We start from the raw sequence: 13,037 nt of genomic DNA, 5'->3' as shown, positions 1-13,037 counted from the left end.
GAGCCATTAGTTCTACTGATAAGTTAAAACGGTGTAAATGATGGATGTAGAGAAATGTATGAATGTAGGGAGATGTTACTCGTTTGCAGTCTCAGTTCTTCGCCATATTGGTTTTCAGAGCAAAAGAATCACTATCTTTGGATGAAAGAGTGGAGCCACAAGTCAATAGTTAAGTTTAAGGGGAGTCCTTGTAGGCTACTGCTACTTTTGTCGAGACACCTGTCTGTTGAAGGATCCATTCACCCTCCTCATAGTTTTTATAAATGAAACGATCCACAGTGGCCAAAGGCTTCTTTTTTTTTGTTCCAGGCTATAAATACACATTTTTAGTTAGGCATGTGGGATTCTGTCAATTTTAAGATAGTCTTAAGTGACATTTACACTAACTGCAGTTTTTTGCCCTTGGATGTTGGTTTCATTTTTTTTTTTTTTTTTGATCCAAAGGCTGCCCCTTTAGTGCGGCCTGTAGGCAGTGAAGCACACAGCCACAGAAATTACTTTTAGTTGGTTGTAACTGCCTAAAAAGATGCTTTTACCAAATATAGAATTTCATGCATGCATTTGCTTAATTGCATGGTTTCAATTCTCTTCATTGCTTGAGGCTGTACAGAATTTCTCACTCCGGTAGTTATTTTGGGTGGAGTAAAGATGACGCTCTGCTTGGAGAATCCATTTTCATTGTGTTAATAAAGTCAACACCCACTGTCGTTTGCCAAACAACTTCCCTGCATGCTTGTGGGTCAACAAATGGTTTCCATGGATTCTGTTGAGAGAACATGGTGGGGGGGTAGGGGGGGCATTTTCATAACATTGTCGGTCAACATCAGACACTTACAGATGACTAATTTGAGGCCTTATGGAAGCTTCTTGGGACTGGAGAGTAATTGGTTTTCAGTGATTTTATAGGATCTTTTCCATGTGTGTAATCATAATGTGCTATTCAGATTTGCTCTCCTTTCTCCCCTCCATCCATTTTTCCTGTTACACTGCCCATCCTGCATTTAGTAGTCTCATCCAAGCCAGCTGATTCATATGCTTGGCTTGCCTTGGCTTCCCCTAATGTATTTTCACTGGCCAAGTAGACCAAAATATGAATAGCAGAAAGTGCTGTACGTTTGTATTCTGATTTTTTTTTCTTTATTAACATTTTTATTCTCCCCCTACCAGCCTACGTTCCAAATTCCCTCATGATGACATTGCAACCAACCCTGGCTTCGTCCTTAGCCCTGTCATTACCCAGAGAAATGGTGGTGGTGATAATAGCTGTTCTGTCAAGGTTTCTATCGAAATCTCTGATTCTCAGCAGCCTGTAACCTTCACCTGTGACGGTAAGCATCTGAACAAAGTCAGAAATTGTCTGTTCTATGAGCCGTGTTTCAATCAGTTCTTTACAGGATGAAAGGACAGAATATGTGCTTGATACGTCACGTGATACAAATGCCACTATGAAGGAACCAAAGAGGTGTCAAGTTTGTTTTAGCTTATTTGTTGGATGCACCCCTATTTGATCTCAAACTGTTCTAAAATTGTTGCATAATAACCTGTTAAGAAGCCCAAAGAGTTTGCTGTTGGTGCAAAAGAACAAAAACAAAAAAACTACTGTCATAAATCCAATTTATACACTCGCACATCTCCTTACTGCAGGGGGTCCATAGGCAATGTCTTTGTTAGTCAGAAAGCTGAAAAACTGGTGATGATTCAAACCTGTGGTTCAGACTCTTCAGACAATTGCTTGATCCATTCTTAGCGACTTTCAAAACAGTGCTTCCTGGTGCAAAATGCCAAATTCCTGTACGGATGGGACACCACGTGAATTGGCTAAAAAGGAAACTTGTGCCTCTTTGCCTTTAAGAGCGAGCAGCTCCAATTTCAGATAAGAGAGCTCTGAAGGAGGAAACAACATTCACAGTTGCCAAACTCTTCGCACACACATTTTTCTTTTCATTTTTTTTCTGTCGTGGGAATTATATTATGTTCCTTTTCCACACAGATAAAGGTTTGTGCCCTCACCATTCAGTAGCCATGTTGGGCAAAAGGAAGTGGAGTTAGTTTTTGTTGTGTTTTTTTCCCTCCTCAAGGTCCTATTAAGGATTTTGGTTTAGTTCCCTGTTTATTTGGGGAGCTGTAATTGGCTAACCCCTCCTTATTCACATACAAATCTACAAACGCTCTGACTGACATGTCTTTAAGGATCTGAAGCCAAACACACTGGAGGCTGTCAGGCAGTCCACTGCGCTCTTTTGTTGGACATGTTATTCCAACTGTGTGACCAAATTCACCACTGTCTGGGTCTTTGAGGATCAGTGTGTCTGTGTGTGAGTGTATATCTAGATTATTTTGCATCTTACTGTCTGTGTCCATACCCGAAAAAAAACCATGATGCTTGTTTCGTTTTAACACCAAACATATTTTCTTAGACATAGACAAGTTCTCAGGCCTTAGTGTGTACATATATATTACTTATGACATAGGCACCACTCTGAAAAGCCCAGTTCAAAATCAAAAAACCTATGAGAAATGTATTTAATACTTTTTTGCTTTTTGTAGGTTCCTGCTTCTTATCATAGTTTACATTGTCTTCCCAGTCACTTTCTAAATAGGGTTCTTTTGTCCATGAGTGATGTCTTTTTCATTAGTTCAACTCAAAGCTAACCCTAAACCTTTCTCAGTGTTGCTCTTCATTCACCCACTTTTTGGTCTTGTCCTTTTTTCAGAAACTACAAATTAAAAATGCCACATGAGAAATTTTTCCCATCTACTCTGCACCTTCTTGTCTCCATCTTTTTCAGTTTTTTCTTTTCTTCACACATTCTATTTGATCTTCATCTTCTCTTATTTATCACCCAGTAGCTCATCTTTTATCTGTTGTGGAAGCCTCAAAATTTTGTGACTTTGTTAGTGGTGCATCCACTTGCAGCTGATTTTCTTATTATAAATGAAAGTGTATTTTATTAAAAACAATGTTTGTGCCCTTCTGAAATCTTTGACTGTGCTCATATTGTAGAGAACAGGCCGACAGAGAAATAACTGATTGTTGTAAAGTTTGGCTGTGAACTGCTGCTGCCTTCTCAGGGATTCCTTACATACTGTGGCTGAAGAGGGAAGATGGAAGAGAGTGAGAAGGGGAGGAAGCAATACATTTAAGAATTACAAAAGAGGATGGAGCAAAAAATGTGACAAGCTAAAGGGAGTAAAGAGATGATTTATAAAGGAGAGAAACCAAAGAATGATATTTATGAAGAAACTCTGTGCCAAAGGTACAGACTTCGCGTAAGAGAATGAGAATTGCTTGAAGTGAGAAGTAAATGTGTAGAGAATGACAGAAGTGAAATTCTAAGACCCGGGTTGTCGTCTGCTGCTGGGAGGGTGTTGGAGAGGCGACAACACCATGTTTCTTAAATCTTTCACCTACAAAAAAAAAACCTCTGTCAGAAAGAACTTTTAATAGGTAACGTCTAACTAAACTAAAATGCAGAAATCAAACTGGCTGTGGCTGGAATGGGAATTGGCACCTAGAAGTCTAAGCCCATAGTACTCAACCGGAAAAGGGTGGAGTACCCACTTGGAGTTGGGAATAAGTTGCCAAGTGTAGTTTAAGTATCTCAGGGTCTTGTTCAAGAGGAAGGGAAGAAGGAGCAAGAGATTTACAAATCGATTGGTGCAGCATCTGCAGTAATGAGTGCGATGTACCGGTCTGCTGTGGTGAATTGATGCTATAGATGTACTCTTCAATCTGCATTCCCACCCTCACTTTTGGCCACGGCCCGTGGATAGTGACTGAAAGAATAAGAGCGTGGATACAAGCAACGGAAACTGGTTTCCTCTGAAAGCTGTCAGGGCTCTCCAGTTGAGGTTGTTTGGCCCTCTGCCTAGGATGCCTCCTAGGTCAGGTGTGTTAGGCATGTCCCACTGAAATGAGGCCCTGGGTTAGACCCAGGACACACTGGTGACATTACATTTCTCAGCTGGCTTGAGAATGCCATGGTGTTCGCCCCATAATAGCTACAGGAGGTGGCTGTGGAGATGGGCAGTCTGGAGGTCTTCTTAGGCTGCTGCCCCCATGGGACGGATGGATGGCCTGAAATTCTTAGTATCATAGAATCACTAATACAGTATGCTTTAATTATCAACTTTAAACTCTTCCACTTTCTGTTATGTTTTAGCATGGTACTTTTCTTCTTATTGTGGTTTTCCCTTTGCTGTTGTGGGCCTCTTTTTCTTTTTTTTTTCTTCTTCTTTTTTTCCCCCTCTTTGATTCTCTCTGACAATTGGACTTGTTACAAAAATATAAATCTCTATTTCCTCTCTTCACACCTTTCCGATCTTTGCCTTGTAGATTTAACAAGTGTAGAGTGACTTCTGACCCTCTTACTCGGATTCTACATAAAAGGGATTTGACATGCACTGTAACAAAAAGTAACTTTTGTTGGTCTCACTTTGTTTTCAGTTCTGTGCGCGTGCGTGCATGTGCACTAAATCAACCATTAATATTTTTGTTCGAGTGTGACTCCACCAACACCATTCCCCAGTCATGTGTGAAATGGTTAACATGTGATTTCGGAATGTTCTCCTCTTGTAACTGGTGCCCTCAAATATGCCCGCTGGGAATTCCTTTTTTTGTTATTCTCTTTTTATTAAACAACCTATATAAACACAAATAATCCAAAATAAACATATAATCAAGAACAGACGTAAATAAAAAAATAAATAAATAAAAATAAGAAAAACAGACGGGTGTACCCTCTAGTGTGTATGTACTCGCACACACATATTCACTCACACACCCATATTCTTAAGCATACATACACATACCTACTTACATATGTGTTCACTTGTAGTCTCATACATACTAACATATACATATAAACACATAACGATTCAGAAATGTGGCATATATAGTTACAGAGATTCAAACAAGATCGGGTCTCCTTAACCGGATGTAGTGTTTCCATTTACCCCAAATTTCACTAAATATATCAAACTGGAGTCTTTTAATGAAGGTAATTCTTTCCATTTTAAACATCCCATGTACAGTCTCATGCCAATCACCCAGTGATGGAATTTTCGCACTAAGCCATTTCTTGGTAATAATTTTACGGGCAGCCAAACTCAGGATACCATACAACTGCTTAGACATTTTATCTACATTTACTGAGTATAAATATCCAAACAAAAGTTCGTCCCAATTAAAGGGAAGCTGCATACCAAAAATAATCTGCAACTCAGAGTGGATCAATACCCAAAAAATGTTGATCCTTGGGCAAGACCAGAACAGATGAAAATGTTTTACTCCTTGGGCCCCACAATTTCTCCAGCAATTAGAGTGATTAAAATAATGTTTACTTTGTGCAGGGGTAATAAAAAACCTACAGATACTCTTCCAACCGTAACATCTCCATGTATTAGAACTAGAAATTCTCCACTGAAAAGCGCACTGCTCATACCAAATGTTATCTGATATTGCTATATTTGTTTCATTTTCCCATTTTTTTTTTTGATGTAGGTAGTATTCCACTTCTTAACCTCTTGTATACCCTTGTACAATCTTGAAATCACCTTAAGGCCTGTGTCAGCCTGATAAGCCTTGACAAATATACTCAGAACAGGTAAAGAAAAAAGATCTGTTCTCTTAGGTATAAAATTATATAGATGATGCCTAATTTGTAAGAACCTAAAAAAGTCCGTTTTACTTAACTGGTATTGATCTTTTATTGATTGGAAGTCCCTAAGAATTCCCTTATCGTAAAACATACAATATGCCGTTAAACCTTGTCCAGACCATTTTTTATATCTTACGTCTAATTCATTAGGTAAAAAATCACTGTCAAAAGCGCACCATCTTAAAATCCTAACCTCTTCAATCCAATCATTCTTATTAAGAAATTGTAACCAGAGTTTTAAAGGTAGGTTAATCCATTGGTTTCCTTGATGAATTTGTTTTTTAATAAGTGTCACATCCCCTAGAATTGCCTGAATTGGAGAATCTTTTAAGGTCACTGTTTCTAGTTCTTTCCATCTCGCTTGATAATCTACATTACACCAACACACTAATGTCCTCAATTGAGCAGAAATATAATAGTCTTTCAAACATGGGAACCCCAACCCTCCTTTGTCCTTAGCCAACTGAATAGTTTGGTACTTAATCCGTGGTTTTTTCCCCTGCCATATAAACCTAGAGATTATTTTGTCCCATTCCCGAAATTGTTTGTCAGTTATTTCTACAGGGAGTGTTTGGAATAGGTAGAGCATCCTGGGCAAGATATTCATTTTAACTGTATCTATACGTGATTCAAAATTTAAAAATGGTAATAAATTCCATCTTTTAATATCCTCATTTATTTTATAACTTAAAGGATTAAAGTTTGCATTGTATATCTTAGACAGATCTTTAGTAATATTTACTCCAAGATACTTCATCTGCTCCATTTCCCATTTCAAATTGGCTTTAGCCTTAATTTCATAATTGGGCTCATAGTTAAAAGTTAATATCTGAGTCTTCGATATATTTAGTTTATAACCTGATATTGAACTAAAGATCTCCAGAAGTGACAATAGCTTGGGGAAAGTAGTGTTTGGATTTGTCAAATAAATCAAAATATCGTCAGCAAACAAGGAAATCTTATGCTCTCGACCCCTAATCTTGACTCCAGTAATAGTATTGCTTTGTATTACACTTTGACTCAGGGCCTCTATGAAGAGAGCAAAGAGTGAGGGGCTTAGAGGACAACCCTGACGTGTCCCTCTCTGTAGGTTAAAAACATTTGAAAGCGCCCTGTTAACTTTGATTCTTGCCTTTGGTGATTTATATAATGCTTGTATAATCCTGATAAACGATTGATGGAATCCGAATTTATCCATGACTTTGTATAAAAATTCCCAATTAACCCGATCGAAGGCCTTTTCTGCATCTAAGCTCATAAGGACCATCTGAATTTTATTTTTCCTAACATAATCAATAACGTGTAGTGTTCGGCGAACATTATCTTGCGTTTGTCTCTGCTTAATAAAACCAGTCTGATCCAAACTAATTATCTGAACAAGAATATTTTCAATTCTTTTGGCAAGAATGTATGTAAATATCTTAAAGTCCTGGTTAAGAACACTAATGGGGCGGTAATTTCCACAGTCAAGCCTGTCCTTTCCTTCTTTAGCTATTATAGAGATAGAAGCCTCATTCCAAGATGGGGGAATTACTCCCGTCTTTAAAATATAGTTGAATGATGTTCTCATCAAAGGAATCAGTACCTCTTTCATTTCTTTATACCAGTCTGATGGGAATCCATCTGGGCCTGGGCATTTATTCCGTTTCAATTTTGTAATAGCTTTTTTAATTTCAAATTCAGATATGTCCTTGATTAGGGTTATATTCTGTTTTTCATTCAACTTTGGTAAGTCGAATGAATCTAAAAAAGATATCATACCTTTAATATCCACTCTAGGTTGTGTATATAGTTCTTTGTAGAATTTTAGGAAGGCTGACTGTATATCTTCAAGTTTATACACAATGTTATTTGTTTGAGGGTCCTTTATTTTATATATTGTATTTTCTAATTGTTGTTTTTTTAATTTATAAGCCAGTAATTTAGCAGATTTGCCTCCTACCTCATAGTATCTTTGTTTTAAAAAAACCATATTTTTTTGTATTTCACTTGAAAAAATTTCATCGATTTCGTTTTTCTTCTTTTGTATTTCTAATTGTAAGTTTGTAACTGCGCTTATTTTATGGGCATCTTCAAGATATTGTAGTTGTGTCTGGAGTTTTCTTAAATGCTCATTTCTCTTCTTTTTTAAATTAGCGCTGTAACCTATGAGTTTTCCTCTTATCACTGCTTTTAGGGCGTCCCATAGAATTCCATTACCAGTTCAGAATACTTCCAAAATGAGGCATAGTCTGTGTAATTGCATTGTTATAAAATGCTCTTGTAGCACATATATGACCACCATTGCCACACAGGCATTGCAGTGCTTGCTTAAGCAGCAAGAAAAGCCTCACCATTCCTCCAAAGGGTGGAGGGTGGTGTGTTATTGCTTTAGGCAGGGGTGGTCCAGCTCCGTGTGTGTCAATATGAACTTCTTTTAAGTAACCTGAGCATGTGTGCTTAATCCAACGTCTAGATGTTTCTGTGTGTGAAGAGTCTGTGTCTGTCTTTTTATCTGTCAGCCTGTGTTTATGTATATTCAGTGTGCTTAAAAACTCAGTTGAAGAAGGTAAACAGCAGAATAATCTGCTGTGTGTCAAGTTACGCTCTCCACCTAAGCTTCGCTTGGCCTGATACATCAGGTATCGTAGGACACGCAAATGCCTAGAATCCCCCTTAATATCATTTCACAGCGTTCTGTGGTAATGCCTTTGATTCGAGAACTGGTTTGATTTGAAATATGAAACACGAACTGTTCAGAACCTGGGAGGATGTGTTTTGTGGTTAGAAAGGAATTTTGATCACTATAAGATTTAGAGTTCGGTTCCTACACCTGCAAAAACAGCTTTTTAACAGCCTCAGAAACGTATTGTGGTCAAGTCTCACAAAAAAAGCAACATTGGAACTGGCTATTTACCTTTTAATCTTTCTAATTCAAATTAGTCTTTTTTTTGTTTGTCAGGTATGCTGTGGTGAATTGTTTTGAGAATGCTCCAAATGTATTTTTTAATGCTAACCCAGTAGGTCGTGTGCTCAGCTTTGTTCCATAATTACCTTTTCCTCTCCATCTGTTGATCTTTCCATCTTTTGCCTCTGCTCCACGTTTACCTCTCTTTCATGATTACCTTCTTCTCTTTTCTTCATTATTGTCTCTGGATAATTCTCATACCTTTTTTTTTCTCCTTAAGTGAGTTCTCCAGTGGAGCTGTTGATCAGTCAGACTCTGTGCTGGGTCCATGATGACTTGGACAAGGTAGACTTCTCCAGCTATTTGCTCAAAGTCTGTGGCCGGGAGGAGGTGCTACAAAAGTGAGTATTTCTAATACACTGGCATGTGAGAAGCCACTTCTCCCAGGAGTTTCTAATAAGTTTATTTTCTCATCCATTTTTTTACTCTCTTTCTCAGTTTCTCTCTTTCATCTCTTTGTCTGTGAGTCTCCTATCTTGGCAACGTGTTTAATCTGTCATCATCAGTTGCTGGCTAAATTAATGCTGTGTTTGTTGCACGACCGTTTGCTGGAATAAAGCTTAATAATCTTGCACTGGCTAAACTCAGAACTACGATACCATTTACTGTAAAATCATTATGTATGTAACCATCACTTTATACTTTTAAACATATGTTGTTTAAGTGCTTGTATTTTTATTATGGATTACATCTTTGGATTATTGGAATTTATAGTAAGCTAGCAAGGAAAACTTTTACTGTATTAGAAAAAATACGAGTCTGGTATCAACATGTGTTTTAAAACCTTTAAGGAGAACGGTAACTTGTTTTGACCAGCACCATATCCCACTTGATAATATGATCCTACAGAGTTTACCAAAAATACAGTTTTCAGAGTTTTCATCAAAAATGGATAAAAATATGTGAGGTACCAGTGCTTGTTTTTGTCACACAGACACAGTTTTGTTATTGAAACAGAGATTTGGATTCTTTAAATATAAAAGGAATCTTTTTTTTTTCCCCTTTAGAATCTGACACTGCGAGTATAAAAATACTGATTTATTTATTTTGTTTTTAACAGAGCTTACAAATGTTTTTTAGCCCTGAACATTAAATATGTCTATCTTCTGTAGTTAAGAAATTATCGTGGTTAAAAAATGCTGGGGGAAAAAAGTGCAAAATTTCATCCCACCTCTGGGATGAAATTATTCTTCGAGGGTCTGTAACTCTGTCACTGGCATTGATTGATTTTGTTTTCATTGAATGGCCCATTTGCTAAAAATAGGCACAAATATAAGCAAATATTATTTTGTCTTTTAGAGAAATGTATACACCATCAGTGGGTTAACCCCTTTCTGTTAAAACCTTCCTTTAAAATGTTTTCAACAATTGCTCTATAATATTAACATATAATTGTTTGTTTTTTCTTTTCTTTTTTGATTTAAACCCTTTTTATCTGTCACTACGTGCCACAGTAAACACAGCCTGGGCAGCCATGAGTACGTTCAGAACTGCAGGAAGTGGGAGAATGAGATCACATTACAACTGCTCTCTCACTCAACTATGAGAAGGGACTTGGCACGCACTGTGAGTTACTCTGTCATCCTATCATATGGGCTCCTTACCCACTCCTGAAAACCAACAACATGCAGTCTTCATATGGTAAAATCGTGTTTTGACTGATATACTTTTGGTTGATAGACTGTTGCTGTTTTCCTTCTTTTACTTAGGCAGAAGATGACAAGTCTACCATAAACTTAGAGAAGCACCTGGGCCTGGTGGAGAGGCCTTTTAAGGAGAATGTCACAAGGTCTGAGCATCCTACATTAGTTAGAAATGTCACAAACAACTTCAGAACAAGCAGACTTAGTATTCCATTTTCAGTTGATGATTAGTCCTGTATTTTCACTCCTACTGTTATTTTACTTATTTTAAATCCTCTCTTGGCTCTTTCCAGAAAAGTTAGATGTGATTAAAAAAATAATTGAAGCCTGCCTTTAAAAAACCCCCAGAAGAAACATAAACTCTACCTGATATTAATTTGGCTTTCTTTCAAAGTCTACTTCTCCTCTGGGTGGCTTCCACTGCTGCTGCTATTTTTAGACTGCTCCCTGGGAGTCTCTTTCTCACCCCTTTTTTACTGTGCACTCTGCCATTCTGCACTCTGGTTCTCAAATGTATGCCAAGAGCAAATATACATTCATCAAATGGTGTTGAAAATTTAGTCCCCAGCTCTGAATGGAGCACTTTTCAGCAGCTTTCATTCAAAGAGAAGAAGGCAGCACTGTGATGATGTTGCCTATGTAATTTCCTGAGGTGTCTAAGGGAGAAGAACTATAGCACTTGTCAAACATGACTCATTGAAAACAAATATGATTTTTGTTTTGTTTTTTTCTTGTTTTTTTGCCACATAAGCACAGTTGTCCCACCTTCTCACCAGACTTGTATCCCTACTACTTCATCACGTTCCCCAAAATGGAAATTAAGTTGAAAGGTAATGGTTTTAAAACAGTGGAGGGACACACAAGCAGAATGTTCACAGAGCGATCTAGAAATGGCAGCTGCACTAAAAGCAAAAGTCAGCAAGAAGATTGTCTTGATGGAGGGATTCGCCAAATTTAAATCACATGAGGTTCATCTGTTTTTGGAGGGGGATTTTTTTGTGTCTTTTTCAATGTCTCTGATTCAAGAACTGTTTGATCACGCCTAATATCTGTGTCTCTTCATGAAGACAAGGTCTGGCTGATTATTTGGAAGGCTATCACAATCAAGTCAACATCTGTCTACAGAATGAGGTACGTGCAATTAGAGAAAATATTGTTAAATGATTAGGATGGTAGTTTGTTTAAAAAAAAAAAAATTCAAAGTTTAGTCTAATAAAAACTAATAATGTCGTAAAATACCCCAAACATTGTTTTCAAATTCCCTGCCCATTTTTGTGTCTGTTGAAATGCGTGTTAGTAAACCAGGTCATTCTTGGAAGGCAGTTTTCTACAAAAATGTTTTTCAGCCATTGCTTGTTGTTGTGAGTTAATTGAATGCAGCCTGAATGGGGGAGTGAGACAATACAACCCTAAAACTGGCATGTTGCTGATGAGTGCTTCAAGATGTGTTTGAGCTACCTTCTCCAGAACGAAATAATGTTTACTAAATGATGCAATTTTAGCATGCAGAAGTTTGTTGCTGTACTAACCTGCTCTGTGTCTCTGTTTAGAGTACCCAGTATAAGACAGTGGATCGGCTGGTGCAGACTGTAAAGAACATGTGCTGTGCTTTAGATGAGGTGGAGACCCAAGCCATCACAGAGGCAGTCAAAAGACTAAGACACTCTGTCAATTTACCCAGGACACGCTCACCCATGGTTCGTTCTTCATATATACTTCACACACACACACACACACACACACACGCTAGCTCATTCATACCATTGCTTAGTTTCATTTGCCTTTCTAAGACCAACATGCTTTCCTTTCTAGATGGGATTGACATCATCTGGCCAGTCATCAAATGGTAAGTTCTATAAATAATATACAGTGAGACTCAAACAGCTCAGCTCAAAGTTCTTTGTCACCCCTTACGATGAAACAGCTTTTGTTGAAAAGTGTTACAATTTTGGCAAATTATTTGCAGTCTAAGGAAAATGAAGTTAAAATCATGTACTGTGTTTGCTCTCCCATCTATAATACACTGCAACAGTGAGCTGTAGATGCATTGTTAATAACATATTGACCTAACATGGATCCACAGGTCTCACCAGTCCTGTGGAGGAAAGCATGGCGTTGCTAACACAGGCCATCTATGACCTGGCCAAGCTCTACCTGCGCTCCTTCTCCTCTCCATCCTCCTCCTTCCACTCCCCTCCATTGCCCCAGGTTACCGATGGAGACGCTGTGGAAGTGAAGAGAAGCAAAGAAGCTTCTGGCACCACAGACCACCTTCAGTTCACACTGTTTGCCTTGCACGGCATACCAGCCAACTGGGTCAGCAGGTAAGCAGTCAGTGGATGAATGCAGATCTGAATATAAACATACTGGGTGGGGTGATTATATTTATGCGGGACACCTATTAAATCTACATGTTTTGGGTGTTTGTAACAAACTAACTCCTGCTTGCTGATACAGTAGGTCACACTTTACAAAGTACAGATCTCTCATTTTCATCTGCATTTTCTTTGTTATAATCCAGTTGCTGGTCATTTGTGCATACAGCTGAAAGCCACATGAAACCTGAAGTTGAAAGTTTGTTGCAACAAAACATTTTATTTTCTACCAAACCTTATCAAGGCTGCTGTTTTGAACAACTTTATTCTTTCCTGTAGGATAATTAAAACTTTTAGGTAAGAACAAATGGATGAACAATCACCCACTTTCTTGGTATTATTAGTACCACCCACACTTCACCCAGTTTTACTTATGCAAGATAAGATCAAAGAAAGACAGAAGGTGGTGGAA

The 13,037-nt window shown here is 37.9% G+C and overlaps 1 protein-coding gene across 1 annotated transcript in view; it reads left to right on the top strand.

Annotated features, from left to right (window-relative positions):
• pik3c2a (phosphatidylinositol-4-phosphate 3-kinase, catalytic subunit type 2 alpha) overlaps positions 1-13,037 on the top strand; it is a 44,867-nt gene that overhangs the window by 17,599 nt on the left and 14,231 nt on the right. Inside the window, exons 4-11 of the mRNA XM_026175139.1 lie at positions 1,168-1,328; positions 8,828-8,948; positions 10,062-10,173; positions 10,317-10,396; positions 11,318-11,381; positions 11,801-11,947; positions 12,063-12,096; positions 12,334-12,574. Of these exons, the coding sequence (XP_026030924.1) occupies positions 1,168-1,328; positions 8,828-8,948; positions 10,062-10,173; positions 10,317-10,396; positions 11,318-11,381; positions 11,801-11,947; positions 12,063-12,096; positions 12,334-12,574 (960 nt within the window). The remainder of the gene's footprint in view (positions 1-1,167; positions 1,329-8,827; positions 8,949-10,061; positions 10,174-10,316; positions 10,397-11,317; positions 11,382-11,800; positions 11,948-12,062; positions 12,097-12,333; positions 12,575-13,037) is intronic.

The sequence above is a fragment of the Astatotilapia calliptera genome, chromosome 7, assembly GCF_900246225.1.
Source record: "Astatotilapia calliptera chromosome 7, fAstCal1.2, whole genome shotgun sequence".
Taxonomy (NCBI): domain Eukaryota; kingdom Metazoa; phylum Chordata; class Actinopteri; order Cichliformes; family Cichlidae; genus Astatotilapia; species Astatotilapia calliptera.
Note: the sequence above shows the minus strand (reverse complement) of the source record. Positions and strands in the feature narration are given on the sequence as shown.